At 47.4% G+C, this 27,004-nt stretch overlaps 2 protein-coding genes across 11 annotated transcripts in view; one reads left to right on the top strand and one right to left on the bottom strand.

The window, feature by feature from the left end:
• LOC135452410 (gonadotropin-releasing hormone II receptor-like) overlaps positions 1-22,335 on the bottom strand; it is a 42,396-nt gene extending 20,061 nt beyond the window's left edge. The window contains exons 1-5 of one of the 10 annotated variants that reach the window (XM_064722427.1): positions 21,885-22,335; positions 21,466-21,584; positions 20,138-20,650; positions 19,672-19,873; positions 17,603-19,402 (exon numbers count right to left, since the gene is read on the bottom strand). In XM_064722427.1, coding sequence (XP_064578497.1) covers positions 18,996-19,402; positions 19,672-19,873; positions 20,138-20,644 — 1,116 coding nt within the window. In that variant the 5' untranslated portion in view covers positions 20,645-20,650; positions 21,466-21,584; positions 21,885-22,335 and the 3' untranslated portion in view covers positions 17,603-18,995. The other 9 variants (XM_064722428.1, XM_064722425.1, XM_064722426.1 and 6 more) reach the window with 9 other exon arrangements.
• On the top strand, positions 8,301-13,615 carry PARP16 (poly(ADP-ribose) polymerase family member 16). The gene is made up of 6 exons (XM_064722432.1): positions 8,301-8,538; positions 9,429-9,566; positions 10,348-10,554; positions 11,624-11,795; positions 12,144-12,285; positions 12,907-13,615. Exons 1-6 carry the CDS (start codon positions 8,347-8,349, stop codon positions 13,049-13,051), a joined length of 996 nt encoding a protein of 331 aa, XP_064578502.1. The 5' UTR covers positions 8,301-8,346; the 3' UTR covers positions 13,052-13,615.
• Positions 22,336-27,004: the final 4,669 nt, after the last annotated feature.

Here is a 27,004-nt window from a genome sequence, read left to right as displayed (position 1 = left end):
TACAGCATAATGTATGCCGGGAGCAATCCCGGTGTTTTATGGGCCCGCTTAGTGTGAAGTGCAAAACAGGCTTGGGGCTGAGGCTGCATTATTCATGGGGGACCTTAAATATTTCAGTGTGAGGCTGAGGTAGGGAACAACATAACAATAGTGTATTGTCCCCTTTCTTCCCCTAAAATCATTGTTTGTGTTAAAGAAGGCAAGCAGGGAATCTTTCCCTTTCAGTCTAATGCCATGCACTGACACATCCCAGGGAAAAGCAGGGTAGCAGTGAGGCAAACCCCCCAAGGGAGGGGGAATTGTCCTGTTGTCTCCGAGCTCCCAAGGAAATATCAGTTCTGTCTTTAGAAAAGGAACAACTCAGTGCTGGACATATATTTTTGGAGATGATTCACCAGTTCTGTGCGTGAAGGGACACATCAGCAGGTGGGTGTGCAGACAAAGAAAGTTTCTGCCAGGTTTTCCCCTTCGAAGCAGCAGAATTATTTCCATGCTGCTCTCCTGTGTATGACTTGCTTGATCAGAAGCAATGGCTGGTTTGCAGCAGGGCAGTGGGAATAACCCGAAATGGCAATGTCTGGGGTAACGCGGTCAGAGCAGTGGAGGGCAGAGGCAGGTGAGGAGGCAGAGCTGCCTCTGCTCAGATCCGCTGCTGCCATCAGCCGGCAGCTGCAATCCAGCACAGGGCCCCTGCCTGGGACAACAGCTAAGGCAGACACAGCACACACCTCTCATACCAAGCCCCTCCTTGGCCGTTTTCACGGAGAAGAGGCATCCTCAGCTCAAAAAAGAATAATGCAGCAGATGGGATGCTCAGCACAGGGGAAAGCTGGACCTCTCCAGGCAAAATTTGCCTTTAAATGCTGCTTTATCCTCTCCAAAGCCACGGAGGTGAGAGTCACAGGAGCTTAAGGACAAGCCTTGCTGTGTCCTAGGCTGGTTATTTTGGAACTCTGCAGAAGTCAGATCACGCTGGCAGCTCCTCATGGCAGCACAAATTCACCAGTGCTGAATTTGGACCAGAGCTTCAGGGTCCAGTTCTCTTGCAGACAGCCTGGGTCTTGCTACTTATCGCTATAGATCTAGTCTCTTGTTGAGACTCTTGAGCAGAGTGAGCTTTGGCCAAACTTCAGATAACCAGTTATTTCAGATAACATGATTCTGGCCAGCACTACATGAGATTCCAGACCTTTCTCACTTCTGTTTCCCTTCCTGCAAAGATAAATCTTGGCAGCTGTCTCTCGCACGAGATAAAACAGAACCAGCTCCCCACATCTGACACAGCTGAAGTGCAATAAAATCCCTGTTTCTGCTCCTTTTGGAACCATCAGAAAGAAATTCAAGTGACTTCCCCGACAGTGAGAAATCCTGGTATTTCAGTTTTGATGTTTAAACTCATCCATACTCCTTCTCAGATTAGATCAAGGTTCACAGCCAGAAATTCACATTCCATAGCCACAAAACCTTACACTAGTCCACTTTGTTTATTTGTGACCTGTTACACGTGCTGTGCTATCTACGTGGAGTAATTTGCATCCTGTTCCTTCCAAAACAAAGCTGCACAACTCTTCCTTTGAAACCAGCCCTCCAAAGGTGGGGAGACATAGGGCTCAAATATTTCTGAGGAAACAGCCCTTTATTTGCAAGGAGATGTTGCTGCCTCCAGGACAACTGCTGCACATGGACAGGTCTCTCACTACGAGGCTGATGTGACCACCTTGCAGACTTCCCTTTTGTTTAGATTAACTGATAATTACCAGGCACAGCTGTTGGGTTTTTTTGGGGGTTTTTTTTAAGGAGATAGAGAACACAGAGATTGGTGTTGAGGACTGGGCACAACCTGCACACAACCCATGCCAGAGCACTCAGCTTTCTCCAACAAGAACATTCCTGAGAGCCAAATCCTAATGGAACCCTTGCACTCCCCTGGGTATTCCCATATCATTTATCTCCTTAGCAAAGCTGCAAAGCTCTCATTTGGGATGTGGGGAAGAGGCCACAGGTCCCCCCTTTGCTGCAGGGGTGTCCCTGCAGACCCACACACCCCCTGTGCCATGACAAAGGTGCAGCACAGACACTGGGGGTGCTGCCAGCCCAGCTCCTGCCAGAACTGACCCAGAGCCCCACTCCTGACCTGGCTTGGATTGGAGTGCATGACCCAGAGGTGAACTGCTCTATATCCCATATCCAGTCTCCCACTGAGTTTATTTTCTGGTGTGGCAGATCAAAGACTGCTGAAAGGAGAAAATCTATCAAAGGCTCAGCACCCCAACATAGATCCAGCTCGCTTTTATGTTTACTTTCAACAAGCATACTCCTTCCTATTGTTCAGCAATTGCTTTAAAATGGACAATTATCAGATTTCCCTATTAATGGGAAAAGTGGGGCAATCATAAATCTTAAAACATGCTACTATCTGCAAACTGCACGTCACACATTATGGAAAAACCAATCTGGAGGAAAGCTATTAGCGAGTGACCATGTCTGGGCTCAGCAGCTGGTTTGAATTTCAGCAGAGGATCCCCTCTGCTTCCCAGCATCCAGCAGCACTGCTCTCCCCACTGCTTCCCTGTAAGCCCTGCAAAACCACAGTGTTGGCCTCACACTACAGCAATTCAGTGCTGCAATCAGCAAGGAGAATTCTGCATCTTAGACAACTGCCAGCCCCTCACTGCATCCACCTTGTTTCTCATCCCATCCAAGAATGGATTGGGTTGGAAAGGACCTTAAATATCACCCTGTTCCACCCCACTGCCACGGACAGGAACACCTTCCAATAGACCAGGCTGCATCCAGTGTGTTTGGAAGAAGTGAAAAGTTCTTTTACTTCCCCTATACAACGACCTACACAAGGCTGAACCTGGTGACACACTGCCTTTCATGTCCTGGTACCTCTCATATGGCACAGAGAGCAAAAGAATGGACCAAAAGATACAGGTTGGTCTTCTGGATAAAGCAGCAGAGTGTCATTCAGGAATTCCCAGGTGGCATTCTGGCCCTCTCCATCAAAAAGGGTTGGAATCTAAAGCAGCCTCGAGGACAAACCTTTGTTCTGCTACAGTTTACAAGTGGCTTTGGATAAATTCCTTAACCACCCTCAGTTCCCATTCCCTGTGCTAACTGGGATACTCATGCCCAGTTTACTGGGATGTCTCATGAATTATCTGGTATTTGGGAAGCTCTTAAATCCATGTAATTCACATGTAACAATGAAATGTGATCCTGCTTTTAGATCAGAACAACAATAATTCAGAACTGAGCACATTTTGTTTTGATTTTCCTAAGACTGAATTCATTGAGACAAGTGACAAAGAAATATGATTCACCATATTCATCACTACTTCCAAAATGGTTTACTTTAATCTGAGCAATTGGAAAAACGTTAAAGGCAAAACTGCTTTACCCAGCTGACTTTAAAAGGTTGTTTCATTCCACATTTCTGTTTTCAATAAACATCCCAGGATAAAAACATCCCCTGCAGCAGATCTATGCAAAGGACAAAAAGGCGTTAAATCCAAAGTGGGGGCGGGTGGAAGAGATAAATAGTTTACTGCTATTATCTTTACCATATGTTCTATTCCAAGTGGATACACATAAACAGCATGCAATCTTCAAGCTCAGCTTTAGACTCTTTGAAGTGACCTGACCATACTACTGATTTATTTCAAACTAACCTTTCTCTTTGAACCTTAGGTCAAGGTTAATTCCATAATAAAACATACCTTATACAGCTGGCTGTTCCAGTGGTGCTAGCAAGGAACGAGGCCCTCAGTTATAAGCATTTGTTTCACTGAGTGTGGTATTGTATTTCTATTTTCCCTTCCCTGTATTAATTTCCTTCACAGACCCTAGTTAAGGGGGAAAAAAAACCCCTTTTCCGGTCCATGAGATCAATTTTAAACACACTGGAATTAAATGAAGACATTTAAGCCACATTTCTTTGCTGAAATGCATCCGCCAACACCAGAAACTATTTTTATTACAGTCTATGTTTAATAATCAGATCTTCAATTTCATAAGAAGCCACACAGCCACGTTATTCAAACTCCTGCACTGGCAACGACCCTTTCAGTATCTTTTACAAAACCATCTCTGCACTGAATCACAGCAAATCACCAAGGATAGCTTTTTTATCTAGGAAAATAAAGTGGGAAAAAATAAACACGTTTCAAGGGCCCTTTTCAAAAAAAACCAAAGGAGAGCTCCTTGCCAGTGCCCCAGCCAGTCTTGCCTGCCTGTAGGTATAGAAGCATGCCAAGCAGGGGAGCAAAGGTGTGGGAGAAAGCCTGGAATGTGGGATGCAGCCACTAAGAAACGCTGAGGGGCACAACACATTGCTCAAGCGTTGCTCCTCAGGTTTTTTCCAGAGGACTGGAAAGATGCTTTTCAATTTCAGTCTCCAGCCCATGGCACACACTCACAGCAGTTAATTAAAAAGCAGCAACACCGGAGCTAAACCAGCAGCCGTTCCACAGTTCTCTCAACTCCAGTGCCTCTTGGAGCTATTGGGAGAGGGATGAGTAGAAACCTTTGCTTGGGTTTGGAGTTTCTGCAAGGCACAGGCTAGAAAATCATATCTGCTGTAGCTAACCCTGAGGGGAACTGTGCTTCCCCTCCAAAGGAATGATGATGTTATCCAAGCTTATCCTCCCACATTTTGCAGGCCTGAGTCTACAGTAGTTGATGTTCAGGATCACCAGCACACCAAGGCACACTTCCCCTACAACAGCCCCAAAAGCTTTCAGCACTTCCCCTCTGGCTTAGGAACAGCTCTGTAAAACAGGGTTTAGCCCCATATTCAATGAGTTTGAGCAGGCAGCACTCTCAGGCAGCATCGATACAGCAAACTTGTTATCTCATCAGTATCTGTCACTGGGAATGCAGCTGAGCCTGCTGTAATGGGAGCCCCATCCATTTGGAATCCCAAAGGTAGGCATCGGTTTTGGATCAATGCTCTCACAATCTCCATTAACCATTAAAGTGCCAGTGACATTTTAGATCTATTTTGGGTTCATTTTTTAAACCATAACAAGGTCACAGAAGGTCTTTCACTGCATTTTGACTCTCTTAGAGTAATATAAAAAGGGATGGCATGGGAAGCCCAGCATCCCCAGAACTGATGTGGTTCCAAGGAAAACCTTTCCCCTCCAGCTCTCCATTCCCATTTCACCACACTGTCTGTCTTTTCCAGCTTCTCCTCAGGGACTACTGTCTATTCCCACTCCTTAATCACATGCCAGGATGCCCCACTTCCAACAGCAGGGCCCCAGCTGGCAGTGCCCTGCACGTCCTGCTCTTGACCCCATGCTCTGTCCCAAAACCACAGCCCTGGGCAAACCTGGAGGTAAAAGATACAGGATGCAGAAATTCCCAAACAAGAGACACACCTTTTGCTGTGTGGTGTGTCATTACTTGTCCCACACATATCAAAAGTAATAGTCCCCCTCTTTCCTCTAACACAGTAATTGGTATCTTAAATGAGGGCACAGGAATTATTAACATCAGTTCAAAAGCTCAAAATCACAACATAAAATTCCACCTAAATGCATAGAAAGAGACATCTCTACCATTTTCTAAACTTCTTCAACAGGCACCAAAAAATATTACATCTAATGATTTATTAGTGAATGAAATCAGCCAATTAGACAGCCAAGGACTGATTTTGAAAAAAAGGATCACACAGAACAATTTAATATCATGGGAGATAATAAACATGTCCTGAGCTGGATCACTGAATGATGTTGCTAACAGCCTGTCAGAGATATCAGATATTTACAGCAGAATAAGGCACCACATCAGATAAAGTAAAATACATCCTCTCAAGGATATAGAAATATGGAATGGAATCACTCCAGCTGCATTTCAAGTCTGGGTAATTTCCATAACTCCTGAGAAAAGGCTTTGTGTGGTGCTAGCTCTCTTCTTAGGGCACCCATCCATGCTGCTGGCATGTGGGAGACCCTCTGGAGCAAGCAAGTTGAAAAATAGCACAGATCTCACAGACCGGACAATGTTCTAAAGATAAAAACATGTACAGGTATCTACTAAATTGGGTAACATAAACTAAAGGCACCTTTAAAATAATTTTGTCTACATGCTGTCATTAAATATGTCAGACCCAAGCAAGTATTTGTCGTGTCCTAGAAATGATGGCTTAATATTACAGACTTTTTGATGCAGCTGCTATGGAAAGGTGCTTTTCTGGATAAACTAGTAAAAAGCAAGTAAACAAAGCTAAAACTCAATTCAATTATATATATTATTGTGAAATATCTTACAATTTAATGCAACAGTGCACAGGCTATGATCTATCTGGTTATATCCAAAATTTTGAAATTTCATAATTATTAAGTGTATTCAGAATTATTAAAAATTTCAAGTCATTCAAGCGGATGATTAAGAATGGGAATTCTGCACCTTGGGAATCAAGTTCCCTTTTTTTTTTTGCTTTTGACCAGTTTCACCTTAGACAGGATATAACACAGCTGGTGTTCCTATTAAAGAAGGCTGCCAATTGCAGCTCCAGCCATCTCTGGAAATCCAGCTACAAGATGAGAGCCCAGTAAAAGGTATTCACAACTGACCTTAGCATTTTTCTGAGCATCTGTGCATGCCTGCATCAGTTCCTTCGTGGATATGTGCAATATCCCTCCTGAATGAAGAAACCAAGAAAGGTGTTAGAAGACCTCAAATATTGCTATACATTTCCAAAATTTTACTCAAGATACCAATATCTGATATCTAACAGCATGTGGGCTGAGGAGGCTTCCACCTTGATGATGGGAATTTCGAAGACATTTTGGGACTGGAAAGAGGCTTCACAGCACTAACATCACACTAGCATTCCAGGGAGGAACACTGAGCCTCAATTTCAAGCAACATAGGGAATGCAACCTGATGAAGAGGTTCAATTAAAATGTGAATTCCTCTCCCTTAATCCTGCAATGCCAGCCTGCAGAGATGACTCAGACAAACCTGGATTCTTCCTCAAGACTACAAATTTGGATGACAAAGGGAATTGTTGAGGAGTAATGACATCAACATGTTTTTGACTTAAGTAAGTCTGTTAAAATTAGAGCTACATAAAACCAAACTTGACACAAAAAACAGTCTCCTTAGATAACCCTTCTAGTTAATCTGCTGTTTCACACGAATGCAATGCCCAAGATGGGAGTTTGTATCTGCCAGGCCCCAGCAGTTGAGGGCAGGGCCCTGGGACCCTCCCTGTGCTGTGCAGAGGATGGGGCACAAGCCACCTGACATGGCCACTGTGCAATTAACACCCCAGCACACTGTCAGTGTCCCCCCTCTGTCCCCTGCCATAGGGTCCTGATGTGCTGGCACTCTGGGTATCAAGAGCTGGGGTCCCCCTCCATGTCCTCTTTGCCCCATGGTCTTGGGGCCTGACTTGGTCTGTATCTGAGGTAAAGGTGACATTTCCCCTCCTGACCCATAAACCCTTCCAGTCTCTGAGAGGAACATGCAATTGCTCCCTTTACTCCCTCCAGGTCACTACCTGAGAATTAAGATGCTGCTGTACCCTGTAGGCCTCTCACAGTTTCCACCTGAAGAGAAAGCACCATTCTCCCATACCCCTCTCCCAGTCTCTACCTGTGAGGGTGACCCCATTTTTCACTGTACCCCTTTTCTCAATCTCTACCTGAGGGCAAGGTGCCATTCCTGTCTCTACTCCTCTCCTGGTCATCCCCTGAGGGGAGGGTGCCATGGCCCACTCTACCCAACTCTTGATCAACACCTGAGGGGACGGCGCCATTTTCCCACGGCACCTCCCTCAGTCTCATCCTGAGGGGAAAGCACCATTCCCTCGTCATACTTTTCTTCAGGTCATTACCTGAGGCAAAGGTGCCATTCCTTTTCGTACACCTCTTCCGATTTCTGCTTGAGGAGAAGGCGCTATTCCCCACGAACCTTCTCCCGGCCTCTGCCTGAGGGGGAGATGCCACTGTGTCCCTGAACTCCGCTCCCGGCCTCTGCCTGAGGGGAAGATGCCACTCTGTCCCTGAACCCCGCTCCCGGCCTCTGCCTAAGGGGAAGATGCCACTGTCCTCTGTAATAATCTCCGGTCTCTACCGGAGGCGAAGGCGCCATTCTCCCAGACCTCCGTCCCCTCTCCCCGTCCCCACATAACGGGGCACAACCGCCCGCCGCCCTCGCTCCCGAAGGCGCACCGACCGGCGGCTCCGGAGCGGCGCGGGGCGGGCGGAGGCGGCTGCGGGGCGGGGCGGCGGGGCCACGCCGCGGCCCCGGCGGCGGAAGGGGCGACGCCGGCGGGGCGGGCGCTGCCGCCTTGTCGGAGCGGCCGGTGCTCGGCAGCCCCCGCCGGGCATGTCAGCCCCGGGCCCCGGCCCCGGCGAGGCGGCCCTGGGCGCCAGGGAGGCGGCGCGGCGGGACCCGCTGGCCGCCGACCTGCGGTGCAGCCTGTTCGCCGCCGCGCTGCAGAGCTACAAGCGCGACTCGGTGCTGAGGCCCTTCCCGGGCCGCTACGCCAGCGGCGACAGCAAGGACTTCGAGGGGCTGGTGAGTGCCTGGGGCCGGCCCGGGGAGGCTGCCCGAGGCGCCAGGGCACCTCCCCCGATGGGGGAGCACGGGCTGCCCGCAGAGGTGAGGGCAGCGGCGCCGAAGGGTCACGGATAAAGTAGGATGAAAGGTTTATCCAGTCAAGAAATCCAGGTTTAAAAGAGTATTTGGGATTCTGACTGATAAATCCACACTGGGAAGTACCCAGATCCGGTGTGGACAGCACGTGAAGTAACAAGCCATAGATAACAGGTAGGGAGCCGACAGGACGAGAGGGAGCGGCCTCAAGCGGCTCAAGATTGAGGATTCTGGCACATTTCTACCCTGAAAGGGTGGCTGGGCATTAGCACAGGCTGCCCAGGGAAGTGGTGGAATCACCATCCCTGGCGGTGTTCAGAAAACACGTAGATGTGGCACTGGGGGTCATGGTTTAGTGGTGGGCTTGGCAAAGTTAGGCTAAGGGTTGGACTCGGTAATCTCAGACGTGTTTTCCACCCTGAATGTTTCTAATATTCTGTGAAGTGTTATGAGAGCTTGCCAACGTTAAATTCAAATTCATATTGAAGGATTTGCATGTTACGTGGCCTGAACACTCCCATGTCAGGTCCACTGCACATGCTGTCCTGTGATAGATTGTTTTCTCTCAGGAGTGCGTCTCTCTGTACAAAACCTACAGATAGCGTTGGTAAATATCACTGTTTGTAACTTGCCTGCTATTTGCGTTCAGAGCAATTGACAAACTTCCCCACAAACTGGAAACAAGTGTTTATATCTCAGAACAGAACCTGGTTTTCAGTTGGTTGGGGTGAAATATTGTTTCGTTTTCACTAGAGGTCCCTGTTTAATCGCAATGGCACTAAGGAGCCTGTGCTGAATGCCTCTGTTGTTAGCTTGCAGATACCAAGGCTCTACCAAGCCTCAAAGAGCTTCTGGAATCTGTTCCAAATACAGATACAAGGACCTGGGAGCTGTTTAGTTGGATTCTATCATCTAAAGTCTTCATGATACAAAGTACTAAGAAACAGGAGGTAAGTTTTGAATTCTGAAAATCTAAATTAGAATTTGGTTTTTGAGGCAAACTTGCTCTTCAGACACTATTTCCTCCTCCCAGAATTAAGTTGGTTATTGTGAGAGCATGACAGCTGAACATAAATCCATTCTTCTCTGTATATAGAGAGGGATGTTTTAAAGTAAATTTTCAGGAACACTGGTTGGAAGAAACAGTTACCAATGTCAGTAGTTGATGATGGACAGTGATTGTAGTTGATTACTGCAGCTAACATAGCATGCACGTGCATGGTTTAGGCTGAGAGAGTTCAATTTGGGTGTCATGGAGTTGGGTCCTGCTTGTCACTGAGAAAGACAACTCTTGTCTTCTGCCCCAAAAAGGGAAAGGTTCAGCGCCACTCAGGCACTTCTGTAACAGGGATCAAAATAGTTGTAGAGATTAGCAGTAAGCTGAAAACAGCTTCTGTTTTTGGTTTTTTCCTCTTGCAAGATCAGCTGATGAATATATTGTCTTAACAGCCAAAGCAGAATTGTGATATTGTCCTTGCATAATAAATTAATTCATAATTACAATTCAGGGGGGTTTTTTTCTGGAGACAAGATTAAGATTTAACTTCAATAGCAAGAAACCAGCAGGATTTTTACTGTGCACTTACTCCTTCTGAATTGTGAGAGTGTTGAATTCTAACTCAGAAAAGCATAATCAGAATCCATTAAACACTACGAAGGGACGGGAAGCACAATTTCCAGTGAGTAATCTAACCACATAAACCAACATTGATATTCCTTCCTGTTTTTAAGTACGAGAAGATCCAGGAACTCACAGGGATGTCTGGGGCTGCAGTTCCTGCTCCAGACTATCTCTTTGAGGTCATGTACTGTGATCAAATGAACACTAAGTTTGCTGAGACCAAGGGAGAGCGGGACCTTATCTACGCCTTCCACGGGAGCCGCCTGGAGAACTTCCATTCCATCCTGCACCACGGCCTGCACTGCCACTTGAACAGGGTGAGGCTCCTGCCATTGACACCATCTTCCCTTGCTCACTTGCAGCTGGGGACGCGTTTTAAAAATAGGCCCAGATTCCTTTTGGGGTATGAAATGTGCTGATGCTCTTGTTCTGCTGTGTTCATTTCAGTGTAGGCCTTCGCAGATGGCCGTGTTGGATTTTCTAGTGCAGCCTGAGGGTAAAAACTGGAAGTGGCATGAAACCCTTTTCACCAGTGTGACAAATTATGACTGTCTTTTGCTTCTTTATAAGGAAGTGTAATTCCTCTGAAAATCCTGTCCTGTCTGACAGCCTGCAGCTGGGAAGTGCCTGTCTGCAGAGACAGAGGATAGTGGAGATTTTCTGCCTGGCCTTGTATTCAGCAAAGTTTCAGGTGCTACTTGCCAGTGGAGCCTTCTTAAAATGGTCTGGTTCAGGGAGACATCCCACAGGATTTGCACCTCTTCTGATTTCAGTGGAAGGGAAGTTGAGATTCCTGGCTTTTTGTGTCAGCTGTGAGGCAGCTTTGACACAGCACCTGCTTGACATTGCAGTCAACCTGGATTGTGTTTTTTCCCCACATTCTCAATGAGTAATGGTTTACTGGGTACAATGGACTTACTGGAGTAATAATTTTAGCCAGTGTGGCAAATTGAAAAGTTCTTTCCTCTTTTCTAGTAAAGCATGGATTTAAATTAAGTAAAGCCTTGTCTTGTTTGGGGAGTTCAGATTACTTGAATGATGACAGTCTCAATAAATCGATGAAATGCCTTTTAACAGCAGTGCAGTCATGTTGATGTAAAATACTTTTGCTGGCAAACTAACTCCAAATCCGGGAAAGCATGAATCTGTCCACACCAAGTGCTCTGCCAAGCAGCTAATTTGAGGGATGGGAGAGGGCAGCAGCCCCACCCCAAGGAAGTTGTGCCAGGACAAAAACAGTGCATGGACCAGGCCCAGCATGGGTCAGAAAGGCCTTTCGTAATTTACCTTCAGGAGCAGAACTGCCAGTCTGAAAGGAAAGAACACTTGTATGTTGTTTGAGGTTTGCAGCACATGATTTTAGGGTGGATTTCTGCTCTGTTTCAGACATCCCTGTTTGGTGAAGGCACCTATCTGACCAGTGACCTGAGCCTGGCTCTGCTGTACAGCCCTCACGGCCTCGGCTGGCAGCGAAGTGCACTGGGCTCTGTCCTCAGCTGTGTGGCTGTTTGTGAGATCATTGACCACCCAGATGTAAAGTGTCAGGTGAAAAAGAAAGGTGAGGCTAGCACAGTAATAACTGTGTAGCAGTTACACCTGTCCTTCATGTTGTTTTTCTTTCCGTGTTAATATCAGTGGCTCCTTGAGCACTGGATGGGAGATTTACCTCCTTGTCACCCTGGTCTGGGCCATAATGTCATCCATACCAAGGATGACTAGGAGTGGTATAGCCTCAAGCAAACTTCTCACTCTATTCTTGGATGCTGAGGGATTCAGGGGAATACCAAGACTAGATTTTTGGTTATCTCATTCCCATTCTTCTGGGGGGTGTGTATGGGGGTGTTGGTTGTTTACTTTTTTTACAGTTACTTGAAGTTCTGCAATTTTTTTTCTTTTCCCAATTCAGATTCAGAAGAAATAGACAGAAAAAGAGCAAGAGTGAAAAACAGCGAAGGGGGAGACGTACCACAGAAATACTTTGTTGTCACAAACAACCAGCTTTTACGAGTTAAATACTTGCTAGTGTATTCACAGAAGCAGCATAGGAGGTAAGAGTTCAGCTGTCTAGAGGGATGAGCTGCTACAACAGCCAGATAAACAAATCTCATTGTTGAAAAACAATAGAAAACAACCAAGAAAGATAAACTGCACTGCCAGAATTTGTTTGTAGCCTGTTTCCTATGGAAATAAGTCTTACACCATCATGTTGCCTCTGCCTTGCTCTTTGACATTCCCAGGCTCAGCTAAATTTGCTTTTTTTACCAGACCTGTAAGCACTTAGAGTCTTTGAGAGGTCTAATTATCTGTTTGTGGCAGGAATCCAAGAGTGAATGTCTGGTCAGTGCACCTCTTACAACTGCCTCAGTTTTAACTCTGCCCTTATCTATCCTAAGTGGCAGTGTTCACTCAGCTACTCAACACATGTCTGCAGGCCAGGCAGCTGCAGCTCCAGACCACAGGGAAAGGTGTGAACATGGGGAGAAAAGACAGGATTGTGCACAGAGACTTAAGGAAAAGGGATGTGGTGGAAATCAGGCTGCCTTAGTTACAGAGATTGTGGAACAACTTTCTGTTTTTATAGGATTTGCTTAAAATAATGAAGCCTAAAATACTTTTTGCCAAGATATTTGTGCATCTCTGACAGAATTCATGCCCTTTTCCCCTTTCAGGCCTTCTAATGAATCTTCCTGGTTCTACACCCACCGTTTTGCTGTCATGATGATGCTGTACCTGCTGTTGCTGATAGGGATAGGGGCCAGCAACTCACCAACCTTCATCTACTACTGGCACAGAATGTTTGACTGGGAGAGATGAACCAGCGAGATGATAAACTGTTCATTTCACCACGTGCCTTAACAATAGCTGATCTGCAGTGCACTGCCTCTCTTCCAGAGCTCTGGAAATAAAGGTGCCCACTTCTGTCACCAATATATTAATCCTCATGGCATCTCTGCAATTATTTTATTTCTGTGTTCCTGGGATTCATGAGGATGCCTAGTACAGCTGAAAAGGATCACTGTGGTGCAGCTTAGCATGAGCCAATCGTTAAGGGTCCATGGAAAAAAGGTTATTTAAGATTAATGACAACTAAGCATGGAAACACTCAGGTGTAACTTATTTTCTGTCAAGCTGAAGTATGTTTGCACAAGTTGGAAAGGAGGATTTTTCTGGATGTCAGGCAAAGCAACCTGTTTGGGAGTCTTATCAGTGTGTTTTCAGAAACTGAATCTCGTGATGTTTGGCATGTATCAATGCAGATGGAATTACTTTTAAAATTTTAAAACTAACTTTGGCCAGGAATTTTTATATTTGAGCATAATGATTGTAAGGAAAAAAATCAGCAAGAAATAAAACAACCGCCAAATGGAAGAACTTAAACGGTTTCTAGTATGTTTTTTTCCCCTCTGTAGAACATTGTTGTGTTTTAATCCCAGCTGGCAGCTAAGCACAAATCCAAAACATAGTTACTGCACTGCTATGAGGAAAATTCATTGTATCCTGGACAAAACCAGCACAAACATCTACAAGGCTTGTGGTCTCAGCCGTGATCTATCTTATCCTAGCTTACTGTGCAGATTAGACAAACCCAGGGTTTTCAGCATCAATACTGAATAAGGATTGTTCTTACCAAACTGGGGATTTGTTAGAGAATACACAATGTGCAAGTTAGTAATGCAAGATACAGAGGGCAATGCTCTCTCCTCTCTCCCTCCAGTCAAGTCATCTGTGTTTGCTGTTTGTTGTGTTTGCAAAGCAACCTCCAACTGCCTGAAACAGAAAAGGGAGCAAAGCACTGTCCTCTGATTAGTGACTGGGCATGGGGTAGTCCCATGAAGACCCAGGGATTCTAGGCAAAGAAAAGTCAGATAGGTGCCACAGTTCAGTCTTACAGTCCAGCCTTTAGTAGATTTGATATATGCAGATTTTCATTGCACAGTGAACCCTAACCACAAAAAAAACCCCAACTCATCACATATTTCCAGCAAATGATTATGTGATTACTAGCTTACTCATTAAATATTTCAAAGAAAATCTCTTATTTTTCTGATGTTCTGGTACCTAATTGCCAGAAATAATGTCCTGGTAATCAAGTTTTTTAATTCAAGGCTGAGAACAAGTTCATTTACAGCAACCCCTCTTCTTGGTGACTGGAGCTAGACACATTTATCCCGGTTAATTTTGCTGCCAGAACAAATTTATTTATTCACCATACAGCTTGCAAAACAAGAACATTATAATCCAATTCCCCATTGCCTTTAAGAGCCTGTTAATAATGCTCACTGTCAAAGGACGCTGCAGCGCCTCAGCCCAAGAAGTGTCCGTGCTAATTATAGCAGAGATTTGCAATTAAAATATACATAAACAAATAATTTATTGTGCAGCATGTTCAACTACTTTATAGTTTACTCCTTGATATTTCAGTGCAGAAACTTGGGGTTTGGGATGTGCAAAGGGGTCGTGGGAATATTTGCCTATTTTTGTCTTCCTCAGCATGTTATATTAAATGTCGTGCCATGTAAATATACAAGTTTAGGGGAGATAATGTGCCAGCCAGAAAACCTGGAGGTATTTTATGCTGTCTAAAGGGTACTGCTTTGTAAAAGCCTGGTTTGTTTGAAAAAAAACCCCTTCTTTTGGAACAGATGGGCTGTTTGGGGCCCTTTGGAAAAGGAGGAGGTTGAGCAGCAGTTGTGGCATGGCTGTCTGCTGCACTGCAGGGAAAGGCACAAACCTGGGAGCTCCTGAACCAGATGAAAAGAACACAGCAGGGATTTAAAACTCTTTTCTTTGGGTTTCTTTGCATAGGAAAGTTTCTGAGAGTAAGCAGAAGTAATAATAGTTCCAGGCTATGTCCCCAGAGAGCAAGCATTGTGGGGGCTCATGGCAGACACGCACATCCAGCTCTGCAATGAAATCAGCAGGTATCAAAGGAAAAAAAAAAAAAAACAACAAAACCAGCTTTTTCTGCTTTGATCAGTTTGAATAGACCCCAAAAAAGGAGGTGGTTTCAGGTGGGGGCTGATGGATGTGTCTGGAGTATCCCTTGGAGAGCTTGTAGCCCCATTCCTCATGCTCAGGCCTGCAGGGATTCTGGGCACAGCCTCATCATTGCTTCAGCTCCACAGCTGTGGAGCGAGGCAACAGCAGTGGGAAAATATTTTAAATACATTTAAGGTGCTCAGATCCTACCTAGCAGCCTGGCAAAATACTTAATTTCCTACTCCCACGCTTGTTTTCGGAGCTCCCTGCTGATTTCAGCATGTGTTTCCCAACGTGGCGAGGGGCAGTCAGCTGGATTAATGTGGGTATTGTGCTGAGTAACTAACAGTATTATGAATTAACCCAAGGTTTGTGTTAGCCTCTTAAGCCACTTGCGTGGCTCTTTGAACATGCACAGTGCTATAAAAACACTAACAGGGAATGAATCAGAATTTCCTCCCGAACAAAGGGCCGCTGTGTTTGAAGCAGGCGGCCCAGGGTGAGGTCGAGGAGTTGTAAAATACAGAGCTACCTGCTCTTATTAATATGTTCATTACATTACTGTGGTGAATATTAGGGAATTGTTACCAAATTAGACAAATCTGATCCTGCCTGGGACTGCAAGAAGTGTGGTAACTGGTGTTTCCTTGGTGGGAATGAGCAGGTTTTGAGGAAGCAGGAGAATTTTCCTCCAACAAGCATAAATAGATAATAAATATAAAAAGTATTTTCTCTCTCTCTATTTTATATATATTTATATACAGAGATCTCAGGAGCCAGCTGAGGAGAAGGGCAGGTGCTGTTGGAGACAAAGGGTTTGAGGCAGTGGGGGGAGAGAGAAGGAAGCACCACAGAAAGCAGAAGCACCCCTGGGTTGGGGGAAAAGCGAGACTTGGGGATTCATGCTCCTAAGAAGCGATGCAAGAATCTTGTGCTTTCTAAAGTGTGAGCAAATACAAGAAAAGCAGAATCAGAAATGCAGGAATATACAAACCAGGCCTGGGCTTTGGCCCACCTCTGGCAGGACCCAGACTGATCCCAGCTTCCCCAGGGAGGTGCTGCCCACCTGCTTGCTCCCCCTTGCTGCATGCAGTGGCCACATGGCTCAGCAGCACACGTTCCCAGTGACATTTTCCTTCTCTCATAAAAGCTGTCACTTTGGGCACCTTGCTCACACTCCAGACTCCACAAGATGTCACTTTGAACATCAGCAACAGGAGGGAAGGTATGAAAGAGATGGGCAAAAGGAGCAGCACTGGAGTGCCTGCAAGAATCCCAAGGAATGTGCCATGCTTCCCCTAAGGACTAAGGTACATATGCTTGCCAGAATTCCCATTTTCCTACTCTTCATAGAGTAGAGATGTTTTCCAATCTAAATTATTGCAAGATCAGAGTCCCCCTAAATCCAAACCCACTTTTGCCTTTTCACTGTACCCATGGGGTGTAAAATCCTTCCCACAAGGAAAAAAAGTATTTCTTGCTCCTCAGAGAAGGTCTCTGAGCTCTCCTGTTGCTGGGCAAGAGGAGACGTGTATGAGCAATGTTGTATCTGTTCTCTCCCACTCAGCAAAAAGTGGATGAAGACAATTTTCAGTAGATTAAAGACACTTTCCTACTTATTCAAGGCTTGCCAGAAAACTAACGCACCTTCAAGGTCTGCCTCCCATCAGCAGTACAAACAAAGAGACCAAAGGAGTGTCTGATGAATAAATTAGCTTCCCCTACTGCAAGCCATTCCCATCACCTTACAAGAAGCCTTTTTTGCCAGTCTGGCATCAGGCACCCCCTGCTCTGTTAGCATTGGGTAATTAACTTTGAGCAGAACGAGCCCAGCAAAGCCAAGCTGCGATTATGCATCTCATTGGAGTTTGGATGCTTCCTAAACGGCTCACGCTTGTCCCCACCAGTTGGTCTGGGCTCCTGCAGTTCTAATTGATTTTTTTTTTCTCCTTGGGCTACATGTTTAGCATAAATAATAATTAGTACCAGAAGGGCAAGGGCTGGATACCCAAGTGCAGTTCAGCATCACTGTGAGCATTGTGGCTTCCTGTGCCCTCATTGCCCAGCCTCAGCCAGCCTGCAAGGACTGCTTGCCACCCCTCTAATTTCAATGATTTGTTAGCTGGTGAACCGGGAGACCAATGCACATCCTTTCTGGCTGATGGGGAGCCAACACCTCTTGGAAACAGGGTTGAGAAAAACCCCCCTCGGTGCCCAAAGGAGATTTGTTTTCTAGAGGGGAAGACATCTCCCAGCTCCCTACACATGCAACCACAGCAAGACAAGGGTTGTTTTTAAAACAAAGCTCTTTCATCCTGATAAAGTCCAGATGCTCATTCAAAGCTGCAGTGGCCACAAAAATAGCCAAGAAACTGCCTCCTGCCAAGTCCAGAGCTCCTGAGCTGTCCAAAGCTTTAACTAAACTAAGAAAACAACAACCCACCTGGCTTAAAACTGAATTTCTCTTCAAAAGCAAACCCCACATTTAATAACAACCAACACAGAATGAAAAAAAGAAATAATCTACTATTTCTAATTACCTGGAAAGGACAACACAGTTGAAAAAAACCTCATCTCTTCAACCCACACCCAGAGAAGAGACTTCTGCCTTCACAAGCAACTTTGGCACTATGGTAGAAAGCAAACAACCCATGTTACTCACCACAGCTCAGCTGATCCCTCCAAAAGTCCTCCTTGCCCTCATTTACCTCCATCTGGCACTAAAGGGGCTGGTGGAGCCCTACCAGCTGCATCCCATCCCTTCCATCATTGGGGCACCTCAAACACACCCGTGGGGTGGCTGCACCTGCTCTGCTGAGGCAGAGCTGAGGGGCTGGTGCTGCTTAGGGCAAAGCAAATGTGGCCTGCATGTGGCCTGCAGCCTGCCAGCTTGAGCTCTGGACATGGGGACAGAAAGGGGCAGTGTCAGGTCTGGTTCTCATCACCCCAAATACTCTCTCTCCTGGTTTGCCCTGTGCCCCACAGAGCTGCTGTGTAATGATGTGTCTGTCTGTCTGTACCATCCCCTTCACACCAGAAAACAGTAGCAGGGACTGTTTTCCCTTCTGGCTCTCTTCAGAAGAGAGAAGAAACCTCACCCCACCCTGCTGTGGTTCTTTGTACCACTCCTGCCTGAGTCCCTCCATCCCCACAGCACTCCCTCCCTGCCCACCATGCCTGGGGTATGAATGCCCCTGCATTAGTCAACCTCCAGATATTTAGATCTTTCCCAGGGCTTGTCACACAGCCATGGGAGAACCAGGCAGGTTCTGAGTCAGGAGATCTGAAATTTCCAGAGAGCTTTTCCTACAATGGGTGAAGAAAACAGAGTAAAAGCCTGTGATCACACCTTTGCAGGCTCAGGGTGGCACCATCCATGCAGCTCTACAGCTGGGTGTAGGTGCAAAGGGCACTTGAAGACCAGAACTCCAGAGACATGACCTGGGCCACAGAGGAGATGGTAAATTTCCTCCCAGAGGTTGATGCTGGAAGTGTGGAGAAGCTTGATCCCAGAATCAGGGCTGGAGCATGTGTCAGATACAAAAAGGATATTTTTCTAGTTCTCACACCACCGCCAGAATACAGCAGAATGACCAGAAATACCCCCAAATTTTTCACCCTGAGTACAGGAAGATGACACATTCTCAGTTTCTGGCCAGAAATCCTCACCCACTAAAGGTGAGTAGGGAACCTTGTCATGACAGTCTCCAAAATGGTCTTACAGGACAAAACAGTCCCAAAGCTGTGCTTGCCATCCCCTTGTGGGTACATCTCTTCATCAGACCGTGCTGACAGTTGTCCCGTTGGAGCCCCCTGATGCCACCCCAGCATTTGCAGCACCATCCTTGGTGTTTTTCTCTGAGGCTGAGATGGGTTTGTGTCTCTTTTGCCTGGTGATGGCTGTTTCAATGCCCCTGAGACACAACTGCACATCCTCCCGAAAGGAAGGGGTGTACAGTCCATAAATGATAGGGTCAGTGCAGGTGTGCAGCAGGCCAAAGAGGAAGAAGCTGTGGTTGACATACTCTGGCATCTTCTGGATCATGGCTGGCTGGAACCAGTACCACAAGCCCAGGAGATAGTAAGGGGTCCAGCAGATGATGAAGGTGGCAACAATCACTATGGTCATCTTGAGAGTCTTCATGCGTGCCTTGGAGATGTGTTCGTTTTGATTTCTTGTCAAACCTGCCAAGGAGAGTCAAAAAGATAATTGAAGATAGAGGAAAACCAAAACAACATAACCATCCATGACTCTACTTCTGCCAGAGAGGGAAGACCATCTCATAATCTGGTCCATGTCCCACAGGAAGCAGAAGACAGCAAGGGCTGGGGTCAGTAAGTGTGCAAAACCTCTTGGTTTGTGCAAAACTTCTTCGCTTTCAAAGGATGTTGTGACACACCCAACAATTCCAGGATAGAGAAGTTCAGTCATTTAAGGGCTAGGATCTACTTACCTTTATTGACCTTTAGCTGCTTACTGATCTCCCAAAGGATGCGGATGTAGCAGACGATCATGACGCTCAGGGGGGTGATGTAGAGGGTGGTGAAGGTGAACATGTTGTAGACAGTTTCCTCCCAGTGTGCTCGGAAGCTCCCATGAGTAACACACTGGGTGAAATTCCTTCCTGGGATTGTGTTCAGGTGGAAGAGGAAAAGCTGAAATGGAGAACCAAATAAAAGCTCAGAAAGAATTTGGAATAGAGCACCACATCCTAGAGATGCTGCTGGCTGTGCATGGAGAGCACCTTCCTGCTGGTGTCAGACTGGGAGACAGGCTCTGGGCACTGAACTCATGCCTTATTCTGGTGCCTGTGGAGTCCATGGATTGGGATGGACTGTTGGGGATGTTGGGATGGAGAAGCCCTTTTCCAAAACCACCCCAGCCTAGGCAAACTCCATGGGGAGGACACTGAACTTTACCTGGGGCAAAGCCAGGAGCACGCTGCCAGCCCAGGCAGCACGGAGCAGCATCCCGTTGCGGCGGTGAGCACGGGAGAAGGGATGGAGGATGGCTGCGTGCCGGTCCAGGCTGATGACCACCAGTACCAGGGCAGCAGCGTACATAGCAAAGAGCTTGAGGAAGTTGAGGACCTTGCAGGAGATGTCCCCTCCATACCACTGCACTGTCACGTTCCATGCTGCATCCAGAGGCATCACCATCACTGTCACCAGCAGGTCAGCCAGTGCCAGGCTGAGGATCAGCGGCTGCACGTGGGATTTCCTCCTCTTCCTCAGCAGGCTGCCCAGCACGGCTGCATTGCTGCCTGCTGCCAGCAGGAAGAACATGGCTGTGATGATCACACGGACCTTGGCTGCTGGGGTGAACCGGGGCTCCACCCAGTACTGGGGGAACGCAGAGGCCGAGACATTGGTGTCCTCCTGCGTGGTGGGGCAGTGGGGAGATGCAGGGAGCTGCTCCTCGCTCATCCCCTGCTGAAACACAAGCAGCAAAGCAAACCTCATCTTAGGGGCTGTGTAGTGCTGCAGCTTCAACAAAAGTGGGGAAATGGTGGGATCTGCACTGGAGGTACCAGCAGCAGTCTGTCCCATTCTGTCTTGTCCCACCCTGTCCCTGCCTGTCCCCTCTGTGTTGCCCATTTTGCAAAGTCACTGTGTCCCCCCACCACGGTGACCCAGCCTGGCCACCCTCTCTGGCTCACCCCTGCTGTAGCTACAGTGACTGCTCACACAGACATATATTTTTAGCTCTTTGCAAGGTGGCTGAGCAGCTGGGAAAGCAGGAGTGGTGGCCAGGACCATGGAACCAGTCACTGTCTGCCAGCATCCTGCTGGGAATAGGTCATACCAGAGCTGGCTGAGCCTGTGCTGGGGCAGCTGTGCTCGGTTCAAGGACTTGTCCTTCCAAAGGGAGTTTGTAAGCAGGGCTCTGTTTTTTAGAAATCCCACAACCCTTCCCATTAGTGTGTTAAACCTTAATGATCTACCTCCATTTCAAGTGCCAGATCTGGGGTCATGGGCAGGAGCAGCAGGGGTGACCAGGCAGGAGAGGGGGCATCCCACACTGTCCAGAGTCCTACAGTGGCTCCTGGGAGAGGATCACAGTGGCATTTAGCAGGCTGGACCTTCCCAGGACCCAAGCAGCACCAGCACAACACCTCTGTCCCTTTCCCTTCTGGAGGCAAAGCAGGAGGAGGAGGGAAAGGTAGAACCCTCCCTACAACAGGGGTGGCAGGGGAGTGATGAGCAGTGTGGTTGTCCCCCACGCTTGATTTCATTGCCCTTTTTACCTGAGTAGAGCTCACGTTTTAAGGACACAGACACTTTCAGCTCCTGTGGTCACAAGCTGTTTACAGTCCCAGCTGCAGGTACAGCACATCTCCTACTGTTTCAAGCACCTTCCTGTTTGCTGATTCCAAAATAAAGTATTCCTTACCTTTGTACAAATAACAGGAACAGCAGAGATCAAATCTGTCTCCCCAGTTCTGCAACAACACCTTGCTGCAATGAGCCCTCCTCCAGCCCCACCACACCCCCCCCCACCCCGAGCCCCTTTCCCCTTGCTTCCTTCACCCCTCCCTCCCCAAAGACCAAGTGAACAAACAAGCAGCAAAAAGAAAGAACAGCTAAAAAGTACCAAGTTGCTTCTCTGGAAGAAACGAGAAATCCGAGCGCAGGTCAGGATTTATCCCAGCTGACGGGAACATACCTGGCACACGCATGCCCTGATGCTGAGAGAAGATGCTCCGTGTCTTTCCCACGGGTCCCCCTCCGCTGCGGTGCTGAGTCAGGATGCTCCAACGTTTCCTTGCATCAGATCCCTGCAACAAACCTTGAAGCAGTAAAATCTCCCCTTGCCAGCAGGCAAGCCAGGAGCGACGCTGCTGTTAGCACAGGCATATGCAGGCATCTGGAGATGGGAATGCTGCTGCAAACCCTCCCTGCACCTGCAAACCAGGAGTGGGGCACACCGAGGCAGGCACCCATGGGCAGCCTGGCTCAGGCAGCCACCATCAGCCCTGCCCTTGTCAGCTTAATGAGCTGCCCACTTAATGAGCAGGCAGCGGGGATGATGACAAAGCTGCTGTAATGCAAGAAACAGCCAAAATTCAAAACGTTGTGGCCAAACGTGGCTCTGTCAGGGATAAGTGCCAACACTCCCTGTACTGGTTTGCTATAAATACAGGAGAATGAGTTAATTATCCTGGGAGTTAGTGATGAACGTCCCGTTGCTCAGACAACCGAGAAACTCGCAGACACGCGCACACGCACCTCAGGGATGCTCCTGGACCACACGGGTCCATGGAAGCATCACAGGTACATGCTTGGACTGGAAATGCTGCAAGGAGGGAATTAATAAGGGGAAATGTGGTTCATTTTGCCATTTTAATGAATACACTTTTTTTCCTGCAGTCTATCAGTTCCCATCTGGTTCTTTCTGTATTTCTTGCAGCATAACACAGTGAGAGGGGAAGGACCTTGGGAGGGACAAAGAGCTCAAAAGAGCTTAAAAAATATGAAGTGCAATGTGAGGACAGGGAGGGAAACTGAGGACATCCTGCTCTTCTGGAGCTGTGGGGGTGAAAGAGGGACAGCCCCAAGCCCTGCTGGGGCCAGCACTGGCAAACACACTCCCAGGGGTTTCACTGGGACTTTAATGACATGCAGGCAGACCTTCACATTTTCCAGGCTATTAAATTAAAGAGTACGTGATATACAGGTCCCTGCAGATCCCGGGCTGGCAGTGGTGGCTCTGCATTGTTCCCCAAGAGGAGGAGATTCCCTTTCTGGAATAGGTTTTCCATTATTAAAACTAATCCCACTTATTTCAGGAGGAAACGCCTGAGCTCTGAGGGTGGTTGCACCATCTCTGAGGCTGCTGTGCTGGCAGGAGTGTTCCTGGGCACAAACAGAAAAGATATTTTCCCCTTTTCCAATTTGACTCTTAAACCTTTGTGGGTTTAAGAGTCAACTTGTGTGGCAGAGGGACCAGCTCCTGAGACCCAGGAGATGCTGCAGGCACTGCAGTTTGCCCTGGAATCCCCCAAACTCTCCATCACTTCTGCATGGAGCTGTCAAAAGGGATCAGGAATGAATCTCTGCTCAGAGTCACAGAAAGCAACTCTGTATTTATCTGTAGTGCTTTCCATACAGGGGGAAAGAGGAAAGCAGACCCTGCTGGCACTGCCAGCGAGCACCAACCAGCCCTGCCACATAGGATGGGACTGTCCCCATCACCTCCTTTCCTGACAGGGGCATCACCCACCAGTGCCTTGGAAACGAGCCTGGCCCTTGGGGAACAAATAGCACAAAATCTGCACAGAAGTTGGGTGGAAGCCTGTTTGTTCCAGCAGCCACCTCCTCCTGACATTAGGCTCCTGCTTAAAGCTGAGATTAATTAGGCCCCACACACTCATCCTTATTTTCCCTTTCATTTAGCCCTTTGCACCTGCATGAAAGCAATTAAGTAGCAAGTCAGGAATGTATTCCCTGTTTGTCCTTCATCCTGGCTGATGGCCTTCTTGTCTAGAAATGTCCTCTCCATCCCTGGCTGTATGATGCAAGAGAGGGACAGGATTTTTCTTGGGAATTGTAAGCCTTGCTCATGACACAACAAAGCCTTAAGTCCCTGTTTGGAGAGGATTTTTTTAGCATACCATCACACAGAAATGTCCTGGGCATGCATTAGCAATAAGTCTTATTTTAAGGGTGGGGTCCCTTATTGAAATGACTGCTTTTCTCCAGCATTTGCACAGTAACCCCCTTGTGTTTTCTCTCTTTTTTTCTTTTGCTCATCTCCTCAAAGGTCAGTTTGGATGTTGTCTGCATGGCAGCCTTCAGCCGAATCTCTGAACACTGGTTTAACGATCAGAGGGTTTTGGTGTCCAGGATTAGGAAACAGTGCTGGCAGGCAGGGCTTGTTTCCATACATCCCACCTTGGCTCTTCCCGAAATCTCCTCCTCTTGGGATGCTGCCCCAGTACATCCCCAGAGCTGCAGTCCAGTGCTGGGTCATGAGGGGACAGAGCTTCCCCCAGCATCTCCAAGTAGGACTGATCCCCCCAAATCCACATGGATCATCCCAGGATGCTGGAAAAAACAGAAATCAGGAACCACACTGGGTGATACAGTCCCAGGGACAATTTCTGCATGAGCAAACCTTGAATAAAAATGCAAGTGCTGTGTTTTTCCATCAGACACCCTGTATATACTGGGATCTATCTCATCAAGAGAGAGCAGTGTGGGATATAATTTCCATTAACCTATAGCAAACACAGGGCAGGGAACTTGCTTCTGTTGTTTCTGATAAATCACTGCTGGGGGCTTGGCTTTCCAAAGAGAAAAACTTGTATTTTCCTCTCTGAGAGTAACTCCAGCTGCTGGTTGTTGTGGGGGGTGAGGATGGGAGATTCTTTTGCTGGACTCATCACCCACACCCTCCCTCCAGGCAGGTGCTTCTGCCAGGCTGGGTGCCCAAAACCTTCCCTTTATTCAGAAAAACCTCATGATTTCAGAGTGTTTTTAATGCTGGGGATTCTTTTTTCCCCCCTGCAATTCTTCTCCTCCTTCTCCAAACCTTGAATTGTCTCAGGAGCAGCTCATCCAAGGAAATTTTTGTCTCATACTGGACTCGAAACAGAAAGTCTAGTCAGGGACATCTGACATGCAATGTTTTTGTGAGTAAATACCAGCGTCCATGAAGTCATTTCCCGGGGTTAGAAATGAGCTCACCTCTGGAACAGCTTCTCTTCTTACCCAAAGTTCACAAGTCAAGCGATTGGGAAGCTCCCAATTTTCAGCCTTTTCATTAAATAACAGCATCATAAAAATTAGCACGGTGCCACTGTGCTGTAAGTTACAAACAGATCTGAAACAGGGCATCACCCAAAATTCCCCAAAATCTCTGCAGCAAAAGACAGAGACACAAAGCCCAGTGATCACCAGGGATAAACCAGCACCTCATTCTGCCTGCTCAGCCAGCCCTGGCTGCTCTGTTGAACCTGCCAAGGAGGGATGGTAATTGCTGCCCCTCCTGGGGATAATCTGGATCACTCCATCCCCCTCCTAAAAACCTGTGTTTAAAGCAGAGGGAGGGATCTGTCCTGCCTTCCTGGCTCAATTACTTGGTAAACTGTGCCTTTACACCATTTCTTGGTGAGACAATGCTCTGTTTCTGATTCAGCTTTGGATATCAAAACCTCACTGATAAAAACCCTTCTTGGGGGTTTCACACCATGGGACAGGGGTACCAGGAAAAACATGCTCAAACCTGCTGCAATTCCCACCTTTCAATACCCCAGGCTGGTGCTCCTGATGCTGCTGAGCTCAGACGCCCAGAGCATCATTCCCAGTGATTCCCCAAATTTACATCTTTCCACTCCGAGCTGCTCTCAGGGACATGTCAACCTGAGTAACATCCCTCTCCTCATCTCTAAACTGGAAAAGAAAGAGGATGGAATTTATCATCTCAGACCAGATCCTGAGGTCAAGCCTGAAGAAACATGCTGGGATCTGGTGCCGAGCCCTTTCTGCTCACCACCAAGGGATAAAATCTGGTGTTGTGTGTGCATCACTGTCCCACTCAGCTGAGCTTCCCTACAGCAGCTTTGCTTTCCTGTCCAGGCTGGAATTTATTTGGGGAGGAAATTATTTGGGAACTTTCACCTGGTACCCCAGTCCCCAGTAAAGCAAGAAAATCACCCACAGGGTCAGTGGAGGGGCCATGGGTCCCCTTCAGCTGCAGCATGCACTGACCCAGTAAGGGCTCTCACTGCCCTAACGGGATTTTTTTTTTTGAGCTGGAAGAAATTATGAAATGCCAATGTTTTCGTTGTGACTAACCATGGAAGTGAACAATTTTGCCCTTGTTTTTGGACAGGGTTTAGTGGCTCTCCTTGCCTTTGCCTTCTGTGCCCTCTTTTATCCTCTGCTTTTTTTATACCTTGTGGGACCTGTCCATAGTGTTGCTCCAAATATCCTCCTCCCTCCAAACTCTCAAATAGGATTGTGTGTCCCAAGGCCATATTTTGGTGCTCCCTTTGGATGCTCCTTCCCAAACATTGGCCAAATTCAAGAGCTGCTCTCCTTTGTTTCACTGGGGGAGAGGTGAGATGTGGGGAAAGCTGACATCCCTGTGGGACCCTTGGCAGTTACACAGGGCATGAAGGAGCAAAAAGCAGGGAACACCTCCCCTGACTCCTCTTTCTCATGAGCTCCATATCTCCAAGCAGTTTTCAAAGCTTAAAGATACTCCTGGGTGAACTTTATGCAGGCACATGATCCTTCTCTATGCTTTTAGGAAAGGATCAGTTTCTGGGTGGGGAGAGATACCATCAATGCTAAATTTGATGAGCTAGAGGGATATAATTTCTGCTCCCCAAATCTGCTTTTACCCTCCCTCAAGAAATCTGCTCTGAGCCAAGCTATGGGGCTGCAGGAAGCCAGTGACTGTCCCTTAGGATGAGCATCAGTGCTGCCATCTCCCCCCATCCAGATTTGGCTTCCCAGGGAGGTGTTTCTGGGAGCCAGCATTCAAGTTGCTCCTGCCGTTTCTCTGCAGAAATGCTCATCTCCTATGCTGCGTTTGCAATCTGCTCCCTGCAATTTTTGTCTCAGATGGGACAAGGTGTTCACACCAGGAGCTGCCAGGCCTTCCTCCAGCAGCTCTTGGCCCCACCAAAGCCTCTGGTGTGCTCCCGGCAAACACACATTTACCCTGCAGCGAAAGCTGATCTGGCCACGTATTCCAGGGGGAATCCCAGCAGCGCTGCAATTAGCTCGGCAGAGAGCGGCTTTTCCAAGCATGTCCTTGGCATCGTGCATGAGGTC

This window comes from Zonotrichia leucophrys, chromosome 10, assembly GCF_028769735.1.
Source record: "Zonotrichia leucophrys gambelii isolate GWCS_2022_RI chromosome 10, RI_Zleu_2.0, whole genome shotgun sequence".
In the NCBI taxonomy this organism is placed as follows: domain Eukaryota; kingdom Metazoa; phylum Chordata; class Aves; order Passeriformes; family Passerellidae; genus Zonotrichia; species Zonotrichia leucophrys.
This window is presented reverse-complemented; position numbering and strand designations above follow the sequence as displayed.